At 35.6% G+C, this 27,303-nt stretch overlaps 1 protein-coding gene across 1 annotated transcript; it reads left to right on the top strand.

Annotated features, from left to right (window-relative positions):
• Window positions 1–14,714: 14,714 nt before the first annotated feature.
• Window positions 14,715–15,656, top strand: LOC118582630 (olfactory receptor 4A5-like). Its single transcript, XM_036185652.1, has one exon. The coding sequence runs from the start codon at window positions 14,715–14,717 to the stop codon at window positions 15,654–15,656; it is 942 nt and encodes a 313-aa protein (XP_036041545.1).
• The last annotated feature ends 11,647 nt before the right edge of the window (window positions 15,657–27,303 follow it).

The following is a 27,303-nucleotide window of genomic DNA, read 5'->3' as shown; positions in this document are numbered from 1 at the left end:
TGCTCATATTACTAAGCACTATGCAACAACCATGAATAAATTCTAGTAGTGTGTGTTCTATCTTGAACATTCACACTAGTACTTGATATTGTGAAACTACTGTTATTGTGAATGTAATGGGAAAGTATTGTTTTTGTTGTGTTTTCTTTTTCTTTTCTTTTCTTTTTACAATTATTGTGGTTGGGCATAGTATTATTCTTTTACTAGCTACACCTTTTAACAAGTTTTTGACAATTTGTGTATTATAGTTTTATGAAATTTTTAATAAATGACTTTCTTTAAAATTTTGTCATGCAATATATTTTCATTATGATTTTTCTCCTTCCATACCTACTCCCAGATCCTCCTCCTCTCCTACCCACCTTAATCTTCCCTCAACTTTGTCCTACCTCAACTGAACTTTCCAGGCTTTGCTGACTCCCCTTGGGAGCCCCTACCCTTTTGGAAGGGGGGAATGGGGAGTGGGTCTGGGGGAAGGCTCGGGGAGGGAGTGGGAGGAAGATTGAGAGGGGGATCTGTGGTTGGTATATGAAATGAATTAAAAATTTCTTAAATAAAAAAGAAAAGAAGAACAAAATGAAACAAACATCAAAACAAACAAAATCCATTAAGAGAAAACATGCCAAACCAAACAAAATGGATGATACCTCCAGAAATAAAGGAATTTAAACCAAAACAAACCTATGGAATTCATTTTCTTTTACCCAACTGCTCTAGAGCCTGAGGCCTGTCCTGGAGTGTGGTTGATATACCCAGTTACACCCCATTGGAATATATTGTTCTCACCTCTCCCTGCAGGTATCAATTATACATAGCTTTTTGGTTTGTTGTAGAATATTACTTTAAGGTGTGTTACATGTGTTTATGCTGTGGGAACATTTGTTTAATGATACAAAGATGTGTTGCATTCTTCTATGTTGCATTTGTTTACCTCTGTGAAGCTGTGTTACTTTGTATGTCTAAAACATCTGGTGGTCTAATAAAGAGCTGAACAGCCAATAGCGAGGCAGGAGAAAGGATAGGTGGAGCTGGCAGGCAGAGAGAATAAATAGAAAGAGAAATCTAGAAAAAAAAGAAGAAAGAACAAGAATAAGGAGAGGAAGATGCTAGGGACCCGCCATGCATCCACACAGCCAGCCATAGAATCAGAGTGAAAATAAGACATACAGAAGTAAGAAAAGGAAAAAGCCTGCAGACAAAAGTTAGATGGGATCATTTAAAGTTAAGAAAAACTGTCAAGGAACAAGCTAAGGCCAGGCATTCATAATTAGGAATAAGCCTCTGTGTGTGATGTATTAGGGAGCCTGGAATCTGGCTCCTCAAGAGAGCAAAACCTGTGGTGACATTTTACTTGTGCTGAAATATGATATTTTATTTGTATGTTAATAAATAAAGTTTTCCTGGAGATCAGAGGTCACAACAATAAACAGAAGTCAGGTGGTGGTAGCACACATCCTTAATCCAATCATATGGCAGGCAGAGTCTCTTGTGTTCAAGGACACAGCCAAATATGGTGACACACACCTTTATTTCCAGTACCAGCCATAGAGATCTGGAGATCTGTATAGTCAGGCAGTTCGAGAAAGTGTTGTGGCTGGGCTTAAAGCCAATGAAAAGGCAGAACATGAAGGCAATAAAGGCACAGGGTGGACAGGAAAAGCCTCTCTTGGGAAGCTATGGAGAGGTAGTGAGCTAAGGTTAGTTGGCGGCTATTGCTCTGATCTCTATGGCTTGCACTTTTTTATTTGGCTCTGTGTTCCTTATTTAATTAGACTGTTCAGAAATTCGTCTACAAAAACCAACCAACAACATTGGTTAGGTATGGAACTTTGTTTTTCTTTTCATTAGTGGGATTTTGTGTGGCTTGAATCTGCACAGGTAGTGTGCAAGATGTCACAGTCTTTGTGAATCCATACATGCAAAAGTGTCTGGAAAATATTGTTCCGTGAATTCATCTGCCATTGTGGGGGATCAACCCCCACATTTATTTACCCCAGGGATTTTTGAGGAATGGGGGAATAAGAGACTTAGTTAGAAATAAAAAGGGAAACATAGGATAGTCTCGGGGGTGGGGTGGGGTGGGGCTGGATCCTTATCCACAAGCCCAGAATTTTATTCCAAAGGGCTATTTATAACAATGTCAAAGCATGGACCAAAAGACCTCCCCCTTGCTAGTTACAGTCAAGTGTAGACCCTTACAAACACCTGGTACCTAGGCCCACTGTCCAATCATCCTCTTACGCAGACCTGCTGGGTACAGCCACTAGAAAAGCTAGTGGGCTCCACTAGCTCTTTATGTTTTAAAAGAAAATACCTTTGATGCAACTGCATCAAACTTAAAGACTCTCTTAGTCTCATCATTAACATGTTAACATAATTCTAACATGAATATTGCTATACATAGTTATAATTCTCTCAATCTTACATCTTAAAGCAAACTCTTATTAGAACCATTTGAATTTCTTGCTAACAAAACATAGGATAAAGTTCTGATGTATTCACATCAAACTTAGACACTTCCTGAAGGAAAGTCACTTCACCAAATCATGGTGCATCAATATCAACAGGTTAACATAGTAATTCTTTTTTCTTGTAAAATATATCAGAGTTTTAATTGCAGTTAATGGGAAGAATATAGAAGTGTTTTTACTCCATTTTCACAAAGTAGATATATCCTTGCTTCCATCGCCGAGAAGAAATGTATGATGGATGCAGACTCAGCATGAGTTGGTTTGTTGTTAGATGCAGTCCTTGAAAAGTGTCCCCGGAAGATCTGAATGCAATAATGCCTCAATACACACTTAACCCTAGGCCCCAACATCTCTGTCACTATGAGAACAGATTAATTCTAGCTACAATGCCAACCTGTGTTGAATAAGAGCATTCCAGGTCATTCCAGAGAGGAAGGGTATTACACAGAAGAACAGCTTGGAAACATTTCAAAATGTGCTAACATAGTAATTCTAACATAAACTTACTATACACAATTATAATTTCTACAAACTTGTTCACAATATAGCCATTTACACTTTCTTACAAACTGACACTCAAAAAGAATTTCTTAATAGAACTATACGAAACATAACATTAATTCACTCAAGTAACACGAAAATATTTTTAAATTAAATAGACTTAGGAATATTAACATTATAGAGCTACTGTAATAAAAACAGCTTGGTAATGGCATAAAAACCGAAATGTGAACCAATAGAATTGAATTGAAGACCCTGACATTAAACCGCACACCTATGAACATATAATTTTTGACAAAGAAGCCAAAAATGTACCATGGAAAAAAGAAAGCATATTCAACAAATGGTGCTGGCATAACTGGATGTCAATGTGTAGAAGGCTGCAAATAGATCCATATCTGTCACTGTGTACAAAACTTAAGTCCAAGTGGATCAAAGACCTCAACTTAAATCCAGTTAGTCTGAACCTGATAGAAGAGAAAGTAGGAAGTACTCTTGAACGCATTGGCACCAGAGATCACTTTCTAAATATAACACCAGTAGCACAGACACTGAGAGAAACAATCAATCAATGGGACCTGTTGAAAGTGAAAAGCTTTTGTAGAGCAAAGGACATGGTCAACAAGACAAAGCGACAGGCTACAGAATGGGAAAAGGTCTTCACCAACCCCACATCTGACAGAGGGCTGATATCCAGAATATATAAAGAACTCAAGAAATTAGACATCAAAATGCCCAACAGTCCAATTAAGAAATGGGCTATAGAACTAAACAGAGAATTCTCCACAGAGGAAGTTCAAATGGCTGAAATACATTTAAGGAAATGCTCAACATCCCTAATTATCCAGGAAATGCAAATCAATGTGACTCTGAGATACCACCTTACACCTGTCAGAATGGCTAAGATCAAAAACACAGAAGACAGTTTATGCTGGAGAGGATGTGGAGCAAGGGGAACTCTCCTCCACTGTTGGTGGGAATGCAAGCTTGTACAGCCACTTTGGAAATCAATATGGCGTTTCCTTAGAAAATTGGGAATCCATCTCCCCCAATACCCAGCTGTAGCACTCTTGGGCATATACCCAAGGAATGCTCAATCATACCACAAGGACATTTGCTCAGCTATGTGCATATCATCACTGTTTGTAATAGCCAGAACCTGGAAACAGCCTAGATGCCCTTCAACTGAAGAATGGATAAAGAAAATATGGTACATATACACAATGGAGTACTACTCAGCAGAGAAAAAAATGGCATCATGAGGTTTGCAGGCAAATGGATGGAGCTAGGGAAAAAAAATCATCCTGAGTGAGGTAACCTAGACTCAGAAGGACAAACATGGTATGTACTCATAGTAGGATACTAGATGTAAAACAAAGATGACTAGACTGCTACACAACTCCAGGGAGGCTACCTAGAAAATGGTACCCTAGGAAAGACACAGGGATCACCCAATGACAGAGAAATGGATGAGATCTACATGAACTACCTGGACAACAGTGGTAGTAATGAAGGGTAAGGTTTGAGGGAAAGAAAGCTTAGGGGAGCAGGTGATCCCAGCTGGATCAAGAACAGAAAGGGAGAACAAGGAATAACAGACCATGATAAATGAAGACCACATGAGAACAGGAAGAGGCGGAGTGCTGGAGAGGTCCCCAGAATTTCACAATGATACATCCTCTGTAGATGGCTGGCCATGGTTGAGAGAAAGCCTGATCTGACCTAGTCTGTTGATCAGATGGCCAAACACCCTAACAGTCGAGCTGGAACTCTAATTCTATATATTTTCATATGAATTACAAAATCTCTTTTTATTATGGTTTTTCTATATACTTTTATTTATTTGGACTAATAAAAAATTTCTAATTTAATTAAACTTTAGTTAGAAAGAGTTTTCTTTAAATATTTTTCTAGATTAATTAAGTTACTCATAATGTGTGATCTTCTCATGTTGTTCTGAATTGTGTAAGAATTGTATAGTGTTAAATTATCTTAATTTCCATTTTGTTATCACCCATAGTATTTTTATCTGTTTGATGAGAAACCCACAATCTACTTGCTACACATTGTAAACCGGGACAATTTTTATTATTTTAATAATTGTTCCTTTAGGTTGCCCCAAGAGTATTTCCTAGTTTAATGTCCTACCATGTCCTTTATGTTTTAGGTTCATGTTCTTTTTTTTTTGAAGATTTATTCATTTATCATGAATACAGTGTTCTGTCTGCACATATCCCTGCAGGCCAGAAGAGGGCACCAGATCTCATTACAGATGGTTGTGAGCCACCATGTGGTTGCTAGGAATTGAACTCAGGACCTTTGGAAGAGCAAGCAGTGTTCTTAACCTCTGAGCCATCTCTCCAGCCCTATGTTCATGTTCTTATGGGTCTATTTCCAGATTTAATTTGGTGAAGTGAACTTTTTCCTAATTTTATACTTTATTATTAGATGCCAGCAAAGGAGGTTTTGAAAAGTAATAAAATGCCAGGCAGTATTGGTGCACACCTTTAATCCCAACACTCAGGAGGCAGAGGCAGGCAGATCTCTGTGAGTTTGAGGCCAGCCTTGTCTCCAAAGCGAATTCCAGGAAAGGCACAAAGCTACCCAAAGAAACCCTGTAACGAAAAACCAAATATATATATCTTATTCAAACAACATATCCACAATATGATAGCTTTGGCTGGTGGTGTGCTAACTGTGTAGGTAGTTTAGAGAAAAGCTGATGTCTTGATCTGAGTAAATCTTTTCTTGGGGGACAGGAAAACTATCTTTCTGCTGGCTCTAGGAACCATCAATAGTTTTTTTCTCAGTTTATTTCATCATTCAGAATTTTCACATTTGTCCTTTGAGTTTGTGTAATTTGTGTTATTTTAATTACACTTTAAAAATGCTTTTAATCCTGAATTTTTTAGAGACCATTACAAATATGTAAGGAAGTTAAGCCATAAATTTAGATACTTTATCTGGAATCTTTGTACAATGTGATGAATTGTTTATTTCTTGGATTTGTTAGATAAAAATGATATCATCTGAAATAAGTCTTTTCATTTCCAACAATTTCTACCCAATATTTATAAAATATCTCCTCATAAGGCTGATATATTAGTTAAAATTGAAAAATCAGAGTCATCATTTGGAAGATACTTCCTAGTTTATTTCATGGAGGCAATCAAAATCTATTGATAAAGCTCCTCAATAACAAGCCTTTGGGTTTATTTTAACTGGCCATACCCCCTCACAGAACCCTTTAATCTGCACTCTGAGAACCCAGTAATGGCCAGTGTCCTGGAGAAGCTTTATCATGGAAAAGCCATGTTTTGTTGCACACAACTGAATCACCATCAGTATAGAGGGATTTAGGAGTTGTTTACATGATCTGCAGAGAAAGGAGTCTTCTTAAATATGATGCTAGGTTTCTCTTCAACGTATTTGTGGTAATTATAACAGAAATATGAATTAATGCTTCTGTTATCAGTAATAGAGTCTTTTGGAAATACAAGCTCTATGATATATTATTTATAAATACATGTAATAATAGGGAGTTTGAAATTTATATGGAATGAATTACTGAGTGAAAATTTTATGCTTATACAAATCTAAAGTTAGTTTTCTTTGTAATATTAAAAAATAACTCTTCGCAAATGGCATGCTCCTATACTTATACTACACTAAGGACTCCACCAGAAAATCTTAGTTATGAAAACAATTTTCAATTAAGTAACCCCTTGTCTCCCTACTTGCATTGAGCTACACAAATTCCCTCAGCAATAGCATGAGATTTCCCTGCCCCTTGCTGTAATCAAATTTAGACAGTTTCTTTTCAGATATGTTCCTAGTTTATCCAGACATGAAAAATAGAAGGGTTGCTCTGAATGGAACTGGTTTTGGGTATGTACACAAAACAGCAAACTGTAGCCTCTAATAACCTTTTAAGGAGACTTTCCTATTTACCGTTTTATGCCTATGCATAATTGGGCATGCATGCAATTAAAAACAGATGTGTTGTAGGAAGGGACATTTATTCAAAGTAGAGAAATGATTACAAAACTTAATTCATCAATCAAACTAGAGAACCACTTAATTGAAAAACAAATGGTGGGAGGCAGAATGGTACACAGAGTATGGGGAAGGATAACACCCTCCACTTGTATGTAGTTGGTTGGTTAATAAGTTGCGTGTTAAAAATTTATTTAATTACTCTTAAGGCCCAGGGTCTATCATTGAATGTGTGGGGAAGTGGAAAGTTTGCAAATGACAGAGGATAATGGGGACTGGAGTGAAACCATGTCTTCTGGTTATGGAAGAAGATGAACTACGAAACTATAAAATCCCCACATATTAGAAATAATACCTAGCACATATGCAGAAGGACTACCAAATATGTGTTTCAGAGCTCTGTTACTAATTCAGTTTTTCTTTTCATACCTTCCATTCATGCTTCTATTAATAATGAGAAATATACCATTTAATTTTAAAATATGTAGGGGTATTGGCAACAATTTAGTGATTAATGGTTTTTTTTTCTTACATATAATTCAGGTTTTAGCCTGTATGAATCATAATATAATACAGGAAACTTTATGTGGAAAGCTTTAGTAGGTGTTTGAATTTAGAATAAAGGGCATAGAGTTGATGTCTTCATATGTTTCAATTCTCCATCTTTGAGTGATAATTTCAACTTCAGAAATTTGTGCCCTTTGTCTGTTTCTTCCATTTACTAACAAGAAAAGCATCTTGATCAGACATCCTCTTTATCTTACAAATAATGCATTTGAAGCTGGTAGATTTATATAATTTGTTATACAAATTTTAAATTTCCAATTTAAGTGAAATATATCACCTGCCAGTGTTGTGACTTTGTATCTAGATCTTTGTGACACAGAAGATCCAACCTGGAAGTAAGCACATGAGAGCATCTACTCACTGGACCTGATGACTGCTGTGAGCCAAAGAAATGTAAAGTAGGAATTTAGCTGACTATGGCAAAGCAAATACCTGGAAGAGCAAGGCTCTTCCAGAGGATACAGCCAAGCCTCAAGGAGCCTTCGTTATACTGGCTTTTGAATATATTAGCTGATTCCTACAATGAATTTCTTGTGTAATATTGCAGGTTTCCCATTTTATTCTTTCCCCAAGAACTTTTAACAGTGTGGCTGAATCATTCGTTGGGCACAATTTCCCCCATACAATTGGAGTATTTGGACAACATCTCTCAACTGGCCAAGTTACACAGCCAAGACCACATTTCAGGCCTTTCTGTAATTATCATTAGCAAAATCTGGCCAGGACTGTAGCAGGAATCTTAAAGAGTCTTATTATAAAATCAAACTGAGCTGGGCAGTGGTGGTGCACGCCTTTAATCCCAGCACTTGGGAGGCAAAGCCAGGTGGATTTCTGTGAGTTTGAGGCCAGCCTGGGCTACCAAGTGAGTTCCAGGAAAAGGCACAAAGCTACACAGAGAAACCCTGTCTTGAAAAACCAATAAATAAATAAATAAATGAATGAATGAATGAATGAATGAATGAATAAACAAACAAACAAATAAATGAATGAATGAATGAATGAATAAATAAATAAATAGATAAATAAATAAATAAATAAAATCAAACTGAGAGCCAGGTATTGGGGTGAATGCTGGAGGATCAGAGAGACAGAACAAGCCACAGCTACCTCACCTTGCAAGTTCCTCAGCTGATCCTGTTTCCTCAGACTGGAAGCTTCTGAGTCCTCATCCAAATGGATCTCAGCTGAACTGCTGCTCAAAGTCTAAAAGCTTAACCAGCCAAATGCTTCTAGTTTCTCCTCTTCATGCCCTATATTTCTTTCTGCTTCTTACCATCACTTCCTGGGATTAAAGGCATGTATCACCATGCTTGGCTGTTTCCAATGTGGCCTTGAACTCACAGAGTTCCAGAGGGATTTCTGCCTCTGGAATGCTAGGATTAAAGGTGTGTGCTACTATTGCCTAACCTTTATGTTTAATATTGTGACTGTTCTGTCTCTTACCCCAGATAAATTTATTAGAGTGAACAATATTTTGGGGAACTAAATGCCACCACACAGGACTATCTCTAGATGAAAACATTTTATTTGAGATATGTTCTAGACTTTCTGAGAACAAATTGCAGATAGATATGCATCCAGACTATCTGTTAGTTCCTGAGGGAAGATAAAAACTTACACTGAGACAACCGCCCAGGTTAGGCAGATGTGCTAATTAAGCTTAACCTTCCTTCTTCCAAGTGCTAGTTTTAGTTCTAAATCTCCCTTTAACAATTAACTCAGAACTAAAGGGCTTTTACATAATAGATAGATACATCTAGCCATGACTTAGGTTGCCTAGTTACTGAATACACTTGCCCTGCCCTGCCAGAAAATGATGCAGCTTGGACAGATTTTGGCTCCAAAGGAAAAAAGAAGAAAGGCAGTTTTATTTTAACCCAGTGATATACAGAATCCTAACATTTTACTTAATTACTTCTTAGAATATAGTTTGAGCACTTTTTATATCTATATCTATGTCTATATCTATGTCTACATCTATATCTATATCCCCTTTTTTCTGATCTCTGAACCAAATTTAGACCCTAAAAGATTCTTTTCCCATTAGACACTTCATGTTTGGGTTGCTAATGATAGCTGACAATTACTGCTATTTGTGTGGACCTTATCACCCCTCTTTTTGACCCTGAATTCATTCAAGCCTGGTGACCTTGCCTTGGCCTGGATACTGCTGATTGCTTGGGTATATAACTGAAAACCTCAGAGGCTTGGGGAAGAATTAAGAAAGGAAGAATTTAGATGGAAAAGAACAAAATGAGAAAGAACTAAGATGAAAAGAACTTGATGGGGAAGAACTAAGGTGGGAAGAATTAAAATGGGAGAATTAAGATAGAACTTAGAACAGCAGAAAAATGTAAAGAGAATCAGGCAAGAACAGGGCTAAGTATGAGAGCAGAAAAAAAAGCTGTGTAGAGAGAGAACTGATGCAGAAGAATAAAAGGAATGGACTAAAGAGGTTTTTTTGGGCACATAGATTCATTTGATATTATCTAAGATTAGATCCTTAGCTGATTGTAGATATTTCTACGGACCCTGGACAAAGGCTATTAAGGGGCTGGACCCCAGTAGAGTTTGCTAGAAGACTAAATAACAAGCTCAACAATAGAGGAAGTTTTTAATCAATGTTATTTTTGTTTAAAAATAACAATTTCTAATAGAGTTATTCAATTAATATCATACAGTAATTAAAGAATTGAATGAACACAACGAAAGTCATTATAGTCCTTTCTCACATAAATTAAGGCCTCCATCAAAAGCTTCCATACTATCAAATAGCAGAAACATTGTCTGTCCTGAAATTAGATAGTAAGTACAAACTTCACAGATTGCACTTCAAACTCTGCGGCTCAAACAGCTGTTCAGATTCTCTCTGATCATCAGTGAAGGACTGTAGTTTTCTGGGGTGAGGTTGGGGATGGGGACTGAGGTTGCTTCCTCCTCAAGGTTGCTTTAAATGTTACCCACATTACTTAAATATTTCGTACTCCAACATTAGCTCATAGCCTCTTGATCAATACACCTGGAAATTTGTTTTCTTATTACACATATTTCAAATCAGCTTGGCTGTTACTCATTCTTGGCAAGATTCAAGGTTTTTACCTCTAGGGATTATTGAAAAGAAGTCTGTTCAAAAGAGATGAGCTCATTTGAACTTATTCCAAATATTTTTAACAAGCTTATCTATTTAAATAGTGATGGTGCAAAAAAGCCATAGACAGTATTGTGAATATAAATGGAAGAAATGTTTTCCTGACCAAGTGCCCCAGAAACCCTCTGGTATTTAACCCTTGGTGTATCCTAACCTTGTGCTTTATTCATCATTATGACAGTATGTCTATAGTCTCAAGTTCCTGGAGTCTTCTACATACAGGGGAATTTTTTTTTTTTTTTTAACAAGAAAGGAAAGGATTTTACAGAGATTCTATCTGAGTGATGGACAAAGAAGACTTCTGGTTCTAGTCATAAGAAACTTTCACCATTAATGCTTCAGTAACTTAAACCACTGATTTATCATGTTAAGTATCTGGCTTATTTATGAGACACAAGGATGTTGCTGTACTTCCTTAAAGTCAAGACCTTTTGGATGCCTTTAGTACAACTGACTAAAAGAAAAATTCATAAAATTAGTTGTAGGGTTGTAAATTTGTAATTAATATGAGCATATAAGGAGCATTAACAATTTCTAATTATTTGGTGGACTTTTTATATACATGAAAATAATACATCGTTGTACTTTTATGAAGAAAATTTCTTAGAATGTAATATTATTCGTCTACCTTTTTCAGTAAGTTTTGACATTAAATTATAAATTTTAACTTGGATATTCTGTACATTCTTTCATGTAAGTCTGTGAAAAACTTGGATAATAGGAATCTTTGTGAAAGCATGTTTTCTGTGGCCTCTTGGTGCTCTTTCCTCATCTGTTGAATGTTCATATGCTGTCATGTGTTCCATGAAGTCACATAGGTACACGAAATAACTGCAGCCCGACCAGCGAAAGAGCCTTTGATTTTTATGGAAGAAAATTAAGGACCATTTTGTGAGTCCATGAGACCACAAACAATGAATGCTAGCTAAAGATTCCTGTGATACATTGAAATACAGCTGATATTTTAAGTCACATATTCTAACAGGAAATATCTAACTTGGGAATATTGAGATGCTAAAATTAATCATAAAATACAAGTATATTTTCTATGAGTGTTATAGACTACTATTTTGAGGGGCAGATTGCATGGTTATGTTCCATTTGGCCAAATAGCAAGTGAAATTTTTTATGTATTTTTTATTTTTTATTTTATAGGGCATTGCGTTTTGTGTGCTTTGTTAAAATGGATGAAAAATCACTTCATATATTTGAAACAGGGAAATTAAAAATTCTGTATCTCCACAAGTGCTTCAGGTATACAAGATCAAATATCTATTATATTTCAGTTCCCTGATGCTGTATTTCATGTATATCTTAAAATTGCACAATGCATATGTTAGTATATGTAAATAGAGAAGAACATAAACATAGTGATGCCTCATCTTCTGCCACAGATGTTTGTTAGTTTGATATTGTATAGTACTGTATATGGAATTAAAAACACTACAGTTTTCCTCATATTTTTCCTTCCACTCTCATGTCTTCTGTGAGTGTATGATTTTATGTATCTCCTGAAAGTCTAAAACTCACAAATGAGAGAAAATATAATAATGTTCCTTCTGATACTGAGTTTAATTGACTAAGGTGCTTATTTTCACTTGTATCTGTGTTTTGTCAACTGATATAACTTCACTCCTTTATGGGTGATAAAATTTCAGTGCATGGCAAAGTATTTAAATATATGACTATTTTTCAAAAATGTGTTCTTAATAATTGATTATACTATTATTTATCAGGAAGTGTGTCAAGAGTAGTTCAAAATGAAAGCAGTCATACTATTCTTCAGTGTTTATAGAATTGACCCTAGATAATGTACATTATTTATGTCTATTTTTTTGTAGCTTATGTAATCCATTTTTTCTCTATTACATAAATAATCATGTAAGATTCTAGAATGTATGACCGGGTGAAAACCAATGCTGATCAATATTGAAGGCAACTGAAATGTGTAGAAGTAACATGTAGAAGTCAGACTTGGGCACAAGTTATATGATAATGGTATGTTCTGTGACAGGCATGATGATAGTATGTTCTGTGACAGGCATGCCTACGGCAGTTGGGAGCTTCAAAAATGCAATCATAGATGTTCTGACTCAGATGGAAGCGTATATGTGAAAGACACATGTGTAAGCTGCATCCCAACGGCTTCTACTGTCACTCCACTCTGCACATGGCCCTTTTGATGACAAGTCAGGGAAAGTGGGATTTTGCTTGCTGATAGTCCAGTTATATTCCTTCACAGGTAAATATTGATAATATTTAACATGTAATAAATGGAATAGTATATAGGATAAAATAAATCATTCCTAAGATATGTGAGTTGAATCCAAGTTCATAAAGTGGTTCATGAGGCACACGTGCTGTTTTTCTCTAACCCAGACTATGTCTATATTCCTGTTAATGGACAGAAAGTCTCATGACTTATTGTCAGCAGATGCTCACAGGGAAACATTTAAGAATAGCGATCATAGCCACTACTGAGATGTCTGATGTGCTGGATGGGGTTTAGGCATTTATACGAACACCACCTACCACTCTAAGAGATGGATATTATGGATGTTTCTGGGATACAAATGGTGAAAGAGAGGCAGGAGTAAACTTACTAAGAGGATCAAGGTCAGCATGATGCACAGGAATGGTCTTCCTACTGTGGCCAGGTGTGTGGCTGAGGGTCCACAGCTCTCATCACTGTGGTTTCTCTGTCCAAGTATTTCTCACATTCTTTCCTGCTACACTTGGTGCAATGAAGTTAGAGATATTATTTAGTCATAGTAGTTCTTAAATTTAATTTTACATTATTTCTATCATTCAGGAAGCCATGTTAAAATTGAAAATATTGTGTAAATGTGAAAAAAAGAAAAAAATGACAACAGAAGAGAAAGGGAGGGGGTCAGAAGTAACATTGTTACAGACCATTAGAGACTGTGAGAATAGGAAAGACTGAAATATTGTCCAGTACCCTTTATTATCAGGATGCAAACAGAGACATGAAAATGAACACAATGAACACTTTTGCATTCTGGTTGTGCATTTTCTTTGAGTGTTCTGCTTTTGTGGATTCAGGCAATGAATTCCAATGTGAGGCCCATCCGCATTTAGAATGCATTAAGATTAAGTATTAACCATTTAATAGTCACTCAGTATTCAGTATTCACCCTCTGTATTCAGTTTCTGTTTCCCTCTGTCTCTAAGCCTAGTTTTTCCTGAGAGTTCTGGAAGAAGTAAAACATCTGCTGATGCTGACATGGTAAGAACAATGGATTACTTCAGGTAAAGTAAAAATACTTGTGAAAAACGTGCTGGTGGGTGTAATTGTGTTACTAATTAGTATAAGAAAGCATCATATGGAACTGTAACTATTAAAATGTCAGATTCAGATGAAGTAATTGTGTGCTCAATATTATTGGAGGAATTTGGTGCAGTTCAAAAATCTACATTTTTTTTTAGATTAAGTGATATGTATATGTATGATGACTAAAATTATCTTGTGACATGTAGTGTCTATGTCTAATACTGCAGCAATGTAATAGTATTGGCATGGATCTTTGAGGACCAGTATTATTGTGGGCACTATGCAAGTTTATTTTTTAAAATATCCACAGGTATTACCAGCTCAAAGTCTTGCTCTTTATTAGTTGATATACTTGGGTTTAATGCCACAATCATTTTCAAGTTTCTTAAAGGAGAGTCCTTTCCTCTGTTCATTTGCTGCTATCAATGCCAAGGTGCAATGTGCTTTAAATAACTACTTTTAAATTATGGGGCACAGAAATACCTCTGCATACTTTTCCATCTAAGGATACACTGATATTGAGATAAACCTAGCAGTTAGAGATTTTAGCAGAAAGTGATGGAGCTTTTTTCAAGGGGAAACTCATTATATATTTATTAAATGCCTACTACTGGCTAACTACTGTAGAAGAGAGCATGTGCAGCATCATGACAGAATGGATTCATGGTCTTGTTCATAATTTGCAGCAGGCCCTGTTCTTCTGTGCTCCTTCTCTGAAACAAGCCTGATAGAAGAATAAATGGGACAGAACAACAATGTCACAGAATTTATTCTGCTGGGCTTCACTCAAGATCCTGTTGGGCAAAAAGCATTATTTGTTATATTTTTACTCATCTACATTGTGACAATGGTGGGAAATCTGCTCATAGTGGGGACAGTGATAACCAGTCCCTCCTTGGGCTCCCCAATGTACTTCTTCCTTGCCTCTCTGTCACTCATGGATGCTGTTTATTCCACTGCCATCTCACCCAAGTTGATTGTAGACTTGCTCCGTGTTAAAAAGACTATCTCCTTCACAGCTTGCATCAGCCAGCTCTTTATAGAGCATTTATTTGGTGGTGTTGATATTGTCATTCTGGTGGCAATGGCCTATGATCGTTATGTGGCCATCTGTAAGCCCTTGCATTATTTGATTATCATGAATCGACGGGTATGTATCATCTTCTTAGTGATGGCCTGGGTGGGAGGTTTTGCACATGCTTTGTTTCAAGTGCTTGCTGTGTATAAACTTCCTTTCTGTGGTCCCAATATCATTGACCACTTTGGCTGTGACATCTACCCATTATTGCTACTTGCATGCACTGACACTTACTTTATTGGCCTCTCTGTCATTGGCAATAATGGGGCCATGTGTATAGTGATCTTCATCCTCCTCCTACTCTCCTATGGAATCATCCTAAGATCTCTCAAGAATCACAGTCAGGAAGGGAGGCGGAAAGCTCTGTCCACCTGTGGCTCCCATATCACTGTGGTTTTCCTCTTTTTTGTTCCCTGTATTTTCATGTATGTTAGACCAGTTTCTAGTTTTCCTTTTGATAAAGCCATCACTGTATTTTATACCATTGTCACTCCCATGTTGAATCCTTTAATATATACTTTGAGAAACTCAGAGATGAAAAATTCTATAGAAAAGCTCCTGCAAAATGTGTTAAGTCCCAATAGATTAAGCCTTTCTTCTTGATGCTTATGTTACTGAGTACTATGCAACAACCATGAATAAATTCTAGTAATATGTGTTCCATCTTGAACATTCACACTAGCCCTTGATACTGTGAAAATACTAGTACTGTAAATATTGTTTGTAAATATTGTTCTTTGTTGTGATTTTTAAACATAATCAGTACAGTTGCTTATAGTATCATTTATTTTTAGCTATTCCTTTTAACTATTTTTGATGAGTTGCATATTTTAGTTCATGTCACATTTTCAATAAATAATTTACTTTAAATTTTTTCAAACAATATATTCTAATCATGTTTTTCTTCTCTTCCACCAGATCCTTCTTCCTTCCTGTCTCAATCAACTTCATGTTCTCTCTGTCTCTGTCTCTGTCTGTCTGTCTGTCTGTCTCTCTCTCTCTGTACTTTTCCCTCCTAACCCTCCCTAAACCAAACATAAAAAAATAAAAACAAGCAAAAACCCAACAAGATAAAAATGGCAATCCATACAAGATGAACAACCACCCCCCCCACAACAGCCACATACACAACAAAATAAACCCCTGAGGTTCATTTTCTGTGGGCTAACTACTCGTGAGCATGAGGCCTGTCCTGGTGTGTGGTTCATATACCTAGTGACAGTGCATTAAAAATATATTTCTTTCCTCTCCCAGTAGTTACATATATAGCTTCTTGGTTAGGTTTGGAACTTTTTGTCCACTTTCTCTTTTCAGAACTGGGACATTGTGTGGTTTGATTCTGTATAGGTTCTATGAATCCACATATACATTAGTGTCTGGAAAACATTGTTCCTTGAATTCATCCACCACCTCTGGCTTTGATAATCTTTCCACCACCCCTTGTGCATAGTTGATAAGCCTTGAAGGGAGGCATTAGAGAAAATATTCTACTTGGGACAAATGTGATGTACTTATCTTAAATGGTTTTCTTTTTTCTTCTTTTTCTTACTTTATTCATTTATTTATTTATTCTTTTTTATAATTTTCTTTATTGAGAAATTTTCTACTCACTCCACATAGTATCCACAGATCCCACCTCCTCCCTCCTCTTACCCCCAGCCCTCTTTTCCCAAGCCACCCTGCATCCCCACGTCCCCCAAATCGAGGTCTCCCATGGGGAGTCAGCAGAGCCCAGCATGCTGAGCCTAGGCTGGTCCAAGCCCCTTCCCACTGCACCAAGGCTGTTCAAGGTGTTACACCACAGGCACCGGATTCCAGAAGCCTGCCCATAGACCAGGGACAGATCCCGATCCACTTGCCTTCGTGCCCCCCAAACAGTTCGAGTCAAACAATCGTCTTTAGTGTTCAGAGGTAGTCCAGGCCCATGGGGTCTCCACAGCCACCAGTCCATAGTTCATGGGCTTCTACTAGTGTGGCCAGTCATTTCTGCATGTCCTCCCATCATGATCTTGATGTTCCTCGCCTGCAATATCTCTCCTCTCTCTCATCAGTTGGATTTCCAGAGCTCAGCCTGGTGCCTGGCCATGGATCTCTGTATCTGTCTCCATCAGTCCCTGGACAAAGGCTCTATGATGACAGCTAAATGGTTTTCTTAATATAATCAGTTTGGAGCAAATCTGTAGGTTTGCCTTTCAAATAATTCTACATTACTATTTGTATTACAAAATCTCATCTATTTATAGTTTTTGCTATACTACTTTAATTTATTTTGATTAATTAAAAATTAAAAAAATATTTATTTTTTATTAAGAAATTTTATTCATTTTCCATACCAACCACAGATCTCCCTCTCATCCCTCCTTCTGCTCCATCCTAGCCTCCCCCACATCCCATCCCCTATCCCCTCCTCCTTAAAGGTAAGGCTTCCCATGGGGAGTTAGCAAAGACTGATACATTCGGTTGAGACAGGTCCAAGCCCCTTCCCCCTACCTCAAGGCTGTGTAAGGTATCCTACCATAGGTAATCCTCTCAAAAATGTCAGCTCATGCATCAGGGAAAGATCCTGATCCTACTGCCAGGGGCCCCTTAAACAGACCAAACTACACAGCTATCTCACTTATGTAGAGGGTCTAGTCAGGTCCCATGTAGGTTCCACAGCTGTTGGTCTACAATTCATGAGTTCCCAATATTTTGTCTCTGTTGTCTCTGTAGATTAACGCATCATGATATTGATTCTCCTTGCTCATATAATCTCTCTTCCTTCTCTATGAATGGTTTCCTGGAGCTTGGCCTGTTGATTGGCTGTGGATCTCTGCATCTTTAGAAGCTTCCATGTGGATGAAGGCTCTATGATGACAATTAGGGTATTCACCAATCTGATTACTGGGGTAGGCCAGCTCAGGTACCCTCTCCACTGTTGCTAGTAGTCTAAGGTGGGATCATCCTTGTGGTTTCCTGGGAACTTTCTTAGCACCAGATTTCTCTCTATCCCCACAATGTCTCCCTCTATCAAGATATATCTTTCATTGCTCTCTCACTCTCTCCCTGTTCCAGTTCGACCATCCTGTTCCCTTATGTTCCCATTACCCATCCCATACCCTCTGTTGTGCCCCCTCACCCCCAGTTTACTCAAGAGATCTCATCTATTTCCCCTTCCCTGCATGATGCATGTATCTCTCTTAAGGTCTTCCTTATTAGCTAGCTTCTCTGAAGCTGTGAGTTGTAGTCTGGTTATCCTTTGATTTACATCTGGTATTCACTTGTGAATGAGTACATACCATGATTGTCTTTCTGAATCTGGTTTGCCTCACTAAGGATGATATTTTCCCTCCATTTGCCTGCAAATTTCATGATGTCATTGATTTTTACTGCTGAGTAGTACTCCATTGTATATATGTACCACATTTTCTTTATCTATTCTTCAGTTGAGGGGTATCTAGGTGGTTTCCAGGTTCTGACTATTATGAATAATGCTGCTAAGTTGCATTGAACTCATTGGCACAGGAGACCACTTTCTAAAAATAACACTAGTAGCACAGACACTGAGAACTACAGTTAATAAATGGCCCTCTTGAAACTGAAAAGCTTTTGTAAGGCAAAGGACATAGTAAGTAAAACAAAATGACAGCCTACAGAATGGGAAAAGATCTTTACCATCCAAAAATCTGACAGAAGGCTGGTCTACAAAATATATAAAGAACTGAAGAAACTAGACACCAAAATACCAAACAATCCCATTTAAATATGGTCTACATAGCTAAACAGAGACTTCTCAACAAAGGAATCTCAAATGGCCAAAAGATGTTTAAGGAATTGCTCAACATCCTTAGTCATCAGGGAAATGAAAATCAAAATGACTCTGAGATACCATCTTACACCTCTCAGAATGGTTAAGATAAAACAAACAAACAAACAAAAAAACCTGAGGACAGCTTATGTAGGAGAGGGGAGAGAGGAAACTGTAATCACTCTATATTATTTAATAAACCATTTTTCAATACAAATTTCATTAAAACTATATAGGTATATTTATACACAGCATTATGTGTATTAGAGGTTTGTTATTTGGGCATGTTTGTGAAATGTTAAGTGGCTGGACTTCCATGTACTTATGTTTCAGTCTCCTATTTTGTTCCATTTATTTGCATGTCTGCTTTTCTGCCAGTACTGTATTGTTTTTATTACTATAGATTTGTAATATAATCTTAAGATCTGAAATGGTAATGTCTCCAACAATGGTTTTCTTTTTAATAGATTTAGTCTGTTTGAATTGTACTAGTTTTACTTTCAATTAATTCTATATTGTCATGTGTATTAAAAATTTCTTCTATTTATAGTTTTTCTACACTACTTTCATTTACTTTGATCAACAAAAAATTCTAATTTGTTTAAACTTTAGTTTGAAATAATTCTGCTTAAATGTTTTTCTATATTAAGATACTTACAATCTGTGATCTACTCACGTTTTGAATTGTGTAAGCATTGGATTGACTTAATTTTCATATTGTTATCACTTATAGTATTTATTTGTGTGTGGTGAGAAACCCACAATCTACTTGCTATGCCTTGTAAACTGTCATATTTTTCTCATTATTTTAATAATTGTTCCTTTTTGTTGCCCTAAAAGTAGTTTCTAGTTTGATGACATACCATGTTCTTTATATTTTATGGTCATGCTCTCATGGATTTCTTTACAGACCATTTAATTTGGTGAATTGATTTCCTAATTTAATTCTTATTAAATAACAGTGAAACAGGTTTTTAAAAGTAATAAAATATATCTTATGAAATAATCTTATTAAAACAACATTTACACAATAGGAATATCTTTGGCTGGTGGTGTGCTAACTGTAAGTAGTTTAGAGAAGAGCTGATGTCTTGATCTGAGTAAATCTTTCCTTTGGAGAACAGGAAAAGCTATCTTTCTGTTGGCTCTAGAAACCATCAACAGGTGTTTTTTTTCTTCTCAGTTTCATCATTCAGAAGTTTCACATTTTTTCCTTTGAGTTTGTATAATTTGTGCTGTTTTAATTATACTTTAAAATGCTTTGTAACCTGCATTTTCTAGTGAACATGAAAAATATGTAAGAAAGTTAAACCATGAATTCTGATACCATACCAGGAATCTTTATCCATTGTGATGAAATTTTTGATAATTCCTTTGATTTGCTAGACAAAAATTGATACCATACTGAAATAAGCATTTTTGTTTCCAACAATTTCTACCCAATATTTATAACATATTTCCTCATTAGGCTGATGTTTTTGTTAAAATTGAAAAATAAGGATCATCAATTAGAAGAGACTCTGTAGTTTATTTCATGGAGGCAATAAAAATCTATTTCTAAATCTCCTCCACTAATAAGGCTTTCAGCTTATTTTAACTGGCCATAACCCCTCACAGAATCCTTTAATCTGCACTCTGAGAACCTCAGTAATGGCTGGTATCTTAGAGAAGTTTTACCAAAGAGCCATGTTAGGTTGCACACAACTGAATCACCCTCAACATGGAAGGATTTAGCTGTTGTTCATATGATTTGTGGAGCAAGAAATCTTCTTAAATGTGATTCTATGTTGCTTTTTCTTCAACATATTTAAGGTAATTATAACTGAAATATGAAGTAATGTTTGGGTTATCAGTAACAGGATCTTCATGGTAATAAAATCTTTATGATATATTATTTATAAATATATGTAACAATAAGAAGTCTGAAAATTACATGGAATGAATACTGAGTGAAAATTTTATGCTTATTGAAAATCTAAAGTTATTTTTCTTTTTTATATTAAAATATAAATATATCCCTCTTTGTGGATGACATGTTTCTATACTTAAACTATACTAAGGACTCCACCAGAAAATCTTAATTATGAAAATCATTTACTATTAAGTGACAGGTTTGCAAAATCATCATTCAAAAACAAATGAAATAGGGGATGTGAGGCAGAGTGGTGGTCAGAATATAAAGGAGGATAACATCTTCCACATATATGTAGTTGGTTAATAAATTGCATGTTGTTGAGTTAAGAAATCTATCTTAATCTCAAGGCCCAGTGTCCATCTTTGAAGGCGTGGGGAAGTGGAAAGATTGTAAAAGACAGAGGATAATGGGGACTGGAGTGAAACCATGCTCTCTGGTCATGAGGAAAGCAAACTGTGAAATGACAAAATGCTCATATTTTAGAACAAATAACTACCACATATGCAGAAGGACTACCAAATAGGGTGTTTTAGAACTCAGTTATTAATTCAAGTCTTCTTTTTATACCTGACAATCACACTCTGTTATTTTTATTATGTTAACAGCATTTTTACATCATATCTTTTGTAGAAATCATGTAACTATTAGAACCAGCAAATTTCTTCCACGTAGGTGAGAAGCGGCTCTAATGACTTTTTCTCATATCCACTGACTTCCTGCCACACATAAGAGAAAAATTCAGATTGATTCTTTAGAGCCAGAATGATTGCAAAAGTCAGAGATTTGGGAAGGCAGCTGTAAAACACTATGTTCTCAACACGACAATGTCATTGATTCATGACCCCATAACAGCTGAAGTTGACTGCACAATATCAGGTCAGTTAGTGTTTCTGTCAGTTAGTGGGGGAGGGCTTCACAGGCCTCTTCCCTAGCTGAGGACCAATTGGCAGCTAATAGTTTCTGGGTAAGAGGAGGTGTTCTTTAGTGTGTGGCTCCTAGTAGATTACTAATTCTGTGATGGAAGACCCTGCACTAATGCTCATGTAGACTGTCTAGTTGAACACAATGGGATGTATGATAAATAAATGAATAAATAAATAGATAGATAGATAAATAAATAAATAAATAAAAACATGAGGAGTATGTGGTGATTGGGTCCTAGGAATAGCTGGAGGGATGAAGTGGGGGTGAACACGTTCAAAATATATTATATACATGTATGGAATTCTCAACAATACATTAAAATTATCAAAACATTAAATAATTCATTTATTAAATATTAATTATTAAATAATTTGATATTAATTTTTCAAATTTAAAATTTATTTTTAAAAAGCTCCAAGAGTACACTTGCTGTTTATCTTGCAAACAATACATTTGACACTACAGGATTTAATATATTTGTTTAATAAAATTTAAAATGCTATTGTTTAGTAATTCTGTTACCTATCAGTTGTAGTTCATATTTACGTCCCTGTGACACAGAAATACCAATATGTATCTAAATGTCTGAAGTATATGTGCTCACTGTGTTGATGACAGCCAAAATAAGAGATTAAGCTGGAAGCCCTTGAACACTGTCAATTTTAGGAAAACATGAATGTTTTTCTAATAGCAACAATTGTTTAATATTGGACAGAAACTAAAGAATAAGATAAAAAGAATGAGGATCACTGTGGTTTCATCTCATACAGATCCAAGACTTAATCAAAAGCTTTGTTTCTCTGAAAGTTAAAATACCAGTTTTCAGCTCTAAGGGATGCAGAAGGCCCAGCTCTCAGGCTCTGTACTTCCTAGCTTTTTGGACTGATTGAGACTGTACTTTGTTGTGGTGTTCTTAATTGCAGGGACCAAGGCTGCTGCTAATTCATGCTGGTTTAATCATTACTTTCCATATGCAAATGCATCATGATGTGCAACTCATAGTTCCTATACATTACATTTTGGACATTTTTTTTTCACATTATAGGTTTTCCAAATGATCTTGGGAGTTAGATCTCATTGTTGGCAAGAAGTGAGGCTCTTGTCTCCAGGGATTACTGAAGTGAAGAAGCCTGTTCAAGGGACATTGTTTCATTTGTTCCAAATAGTCTAATTAGCTTATCTACTAAAATAGATACGTCCACACAGTTAATATAAATGGAAGAACTATTTTCCTAATTAAATGATCTAGAGGCCTTTGAAAACTCAGAGGTTGCCAAGCTGGAGTATACTTTCATTTGATACTTAGTCCTTCTTATATTACGCTTTTCTTGCAGTATTTACCTTTGAATATGAAAATTTGTGGAATGTTTCAATTTTCCTGGACCTTCTACATACATAGAATGTTTCTAAACAGGAAGAAAGGGGACTTAGTGAGATTCTATTTCAAGATTTTTAAAGATAGAAGATTTCTTTCAGTCATTGAAATTTAAATCATTACCTTTGTATTGTTAGGTACTACTATATTTATGAGGGAAATAAATCCTATCATATTTTCTTAAAGAAAGGCCTCCTTGGAGTGCCTCACTTCAGTGGACTGAAAATGGAAAAAGTCTCAATTAGTTCAGAGATCAAAATTTTGCATCATTAAATACTGAAATTGAGCAAATTGATTTCCCTTTATTCTATTAACTGTTTATATGCTTGAATAAACACAGATTTTTTTTTTTTCCTGAAGGTTTTTTCCCTGAGGATAAGACTATCCAACAGTCTTTTACAGTAAGTGTTGATGTTGTATTTAAATGCTTCTTGATTTATGTATTCACTTGAATTCACTTGGATATATATTCACTTGGATACACCTCTCAAAAAGACTGAGATAAAGGGAAGCCTGTGAAAATGTACTGGGTGCTGTCACTTGATAATTTTTCTGTGTTTACTGAACAGCTGTAAGTTAAGATGTTTTCTCAAAGGTACACAACTGCATGAAGAATTTGTAATCAATACAGTAAAAGACACACATTTTCTAGTACAAAAATTAGACCTAAGGTGTATGTTTATAATGCTATCAGCAAAACACATAACTTAAATATTCCTTCCCTAATGTCTTAAAGGTCATGCATCCCCATAGGAAATATATAAATTGGGAATATTAAATAAAATCACACAAAACCATATTTAATCATAATATACAATGTATTTTTAATATAGACTGATTTGATTTATTTTCTATTTTACCAGCTAAAAAGTGAATACATTTTATGTATTCAAAATCAGAAATGGATTTATTATTTTATTTTGTTGCACATATTATGTGGATGTATTAACAAAGATGTGTAATTATTTTTATATACATTTCAATGAAAATACTTAGAATTGCATATCATTCAAGTGCTTAGCATGTGGGGAAACAAATGTCCATCAAGTAGCTACTCTCTACTCTTCCTCTTTTAGCTACATACAAAGCACACATCCATCTGTCATTTAGATGTGTGCTTTATATGTAGCTAAAATTATTCAATATGATAGTATGTATGTAAAGAGTAATCCACAGTGAAGTAACTCATCCAATTAGGTTTGTTACGTTGGTATTGAAAAGCTTTTTAATTAAAAATTAAAACTTTTAAATTTTATTGTGCTGACTCTCATAAGATCATGTTTTAGTAAGTATATAATGCACTTTGAGCCTATTTCCTCCATAACCATCAACTTACATTCCTTTCACCCTCTGCCTCTAACTTATATCCTTTATTCAAAGAGCTTCAATTTACCTTCATATTATCTATACACATACATTTTGGCATTTCTATGAAAATTTGGGATCAACAAATAAAAAACAATGCTGCATTAATGTTTCAGAGATGGACTTAATTTCTTCATTTTTGTTGCATCATTTTCCTTTATGGTTGAAAAAGTTCTAGAATATAAAACTCTTTCAAAAAACTATTAATGCCTGGTTTAATTATCCTTTTTTTCTGAAAGTAATGAACAGAAATTAAAATTTAAAGCATTTGTATTCTCCATTTTGTTTGTAATCAGATATTTAATAATCTACAGTCTATCTTACATTATAAGTAAATATAAGATGGCTAGAGAACTCTGTTCTCACTTTGTTATGTAATAACTATATTGGTTTCTAGAAAATTTGTTCTGGTGGAACCCAATGCTGGTTAAAGTGTGAAAAGTGCTAAAACATAGAGAAAATAGGTGTGAAAATGAAGGACTGAATGTTTATCCTTGTTTATTTATTTATTTATTTATTTATTTATTTATTTATTTATTCATTCATTCATTTATTTATTTTGAGACATTTTTTCTCTGTGTAATAGCCCTAGCTTTCCTGGAACTAGCTCTGTAGACAAGACTGGCCTTGAACTTGGAGATCAGCCTGCCTCCCTCTCCTGAGTGTTGGGATTGAAGGTGTGTGCCACCTCTACATGGCAACTGGATGTTTTTCTATTCTTATGCTGTACTAAATGTGTGCCTTCATCAGTCTGAAGCTTCAAGTATGGCAACTGTAGCTCTTCTACATCAGGTGACAGCTGAAATGTGTCTGAATTACATAGAAGGTTCATCACAGCTGAGATCTGAAAGAAGTGAAGATTTTGCACATGCCCTTAACTACTATTAAGCCATCTAGCTTAGTTTCTCCTTGCTTGTTTCCAGTTGAAACATAATCCTTCACAGGTAATGGTTGTGGGCACTTAAATGTAATAGAACACCAAATCCCTAAACTGCTTTTTTACCTATGTCCTAAAAGAAACACAAAGCACAGCACTACTAATAGCTAACATTCATTTAGAAGTCATAAATAGCGAGGAGAGCTTGAGGAAAATTCAAAACTAAACAAAGCACCCTAGGATGCAGATATTTTAGCTCCCTGTAGTAAGATAATATAGGTAGTGAGTGATCTTGACATTGTAACACAAGCATGTTGTGGGATGTTCTGTATGTGAAATGTGCTGCTCTGATTGGCCAGTAGCCAGGCAGGAAGTATAGGTGGGACAAACAGAGAAGAGAATTCTGGGAAGTGGAAGGCTGAGGCAGAGATGCTGCCAGCTGCCACCATAACAAGGAAGATGTAAGGTTAAGCCATGAACCATGTGGCAACTTATAGATTAATAGAAATGGGTTGATTTAAGATATAAGAACAGTTAGCAAGAAGTCTGAGCCATTAGGCCAAACAGTTTAAATAATGTAAGTGTCTGTGTGTTTATTTTATAAATGGGTTTGGCAGGACCCAGAGAGAAACTCTCTAGCTACACAGCACATGACCCAGAGTCCGTGGAATTTACCACTGTGCTACTCTCTCTTTTTAAGAATGTGTTTAAGGTTATTTTATGGTACATTATGAATAAACAAGAGTGTCATTATTTAGTGTCACGATCATATCCCATTTACTCCTGATTGTCATTAATCAATAAGTGAGTATAAGATTAGAGATTGATTATGCAAGACAACAACATCAGGAAAAAAATACAGTTTTGTACTAATTGTATTAATTGTTCAGTAGACTGTGAGGCTGGAAAACTTAAATCATGTTTTCTAATCTCTTTAACTTACAATGTGTAAATTTAGTCATGTCCATAACATGTTTAGTAAACAATCTATAGCTGTGCCTTCCCACATTAGTTAGAATGTTTTTGTGAGCATTCTGTATTTGGAGATCTGGACACTGAATTTCTTCTTGAGCACCTCAGGACCTAGTATCTGTCTTTCAGTTTCTATTGCTCCTGTTTCACCACCCAGTTTATAACACGAGTTCTGAAAACAAAGCTTCACTATTGGTGCAGTAGTCAGTGACAACTGTGGATTAGTTCATTTCAGGTAAAAGTATGTGGAGGCAATTATGATTCACTTAAATGTGTTTAATAAATGTGAAAGCCAGTGATGAAATGGACACAAATAAAGCTCCTGAGAACCCAGACAATCAGAATCAGATAAAGGAATTGCTACAGATGGTACTGTGAAAAATAATGCTAGAGCTATTTGATACAATTCAAAGGAAGTCTTTTGAGTCTTAATAAAAGATATTTAAAGTATAGAAGTCTTTTGAAATTTACAGTATTTGAAATATATAATAGTTAAAATGTAAAATATTGAGAGGGTACTCTAGGGCCAGTCTTATTTTGGATACTGCACAAATCATATCATGACATTTTCTCCTAAGATATTAATACTCAACACTCTATGTATAGTAGTATACTCTGTATATATTTGTATATTCTATGTATACTAGTCTTAGGGTTTATTAACATTTCTCCTTTGCAGGATTCTTAAACGGAGTTTATAATTCTCCAGTGTTTTGTGATACAATGTGTTTTAAATAATCACTTTTAAATATATGAATAAGAAAGACAACTTTGCATACTCTTCTGTATATAGGTAAGCTGAGATTTTTTTGAGAGAAATGCTAATATCAACAAAATTATAGAGCAGAACTATGGAAAATCCCCAAGAGGAACTCAACAGGTGGTCACTGAAGAACTACTGAGGTTCACCAATGTAGAAAATGTTGATGAAGACAGGCTTCTGGCAGAATGGAGTTGTGGGTTTTGGTCACAATTAATGTCAGGTCCTGTGTTCTTTGAGATGTTATCTCTGAAACAAGCCTGAAAAGAGAATAA

Source organism: Onychomys torridus, chromosome 4, assembly GCF_903995425.1.
Source record: "Onychomys torridus chromosome 4, mOncTor1.1, whole genome shotgun sequence".
Taxonomy (NCBI): Eukaryota; Metazoa; Chordata; class Mammalia; order Rodentia; family Cricetidae; genus Onychomys; species Onychomys torridus.
Note: the sequence above shows the minus strand (reverse complement) of the source record. Positions and strands in the feature narration are given on the sequence as shown.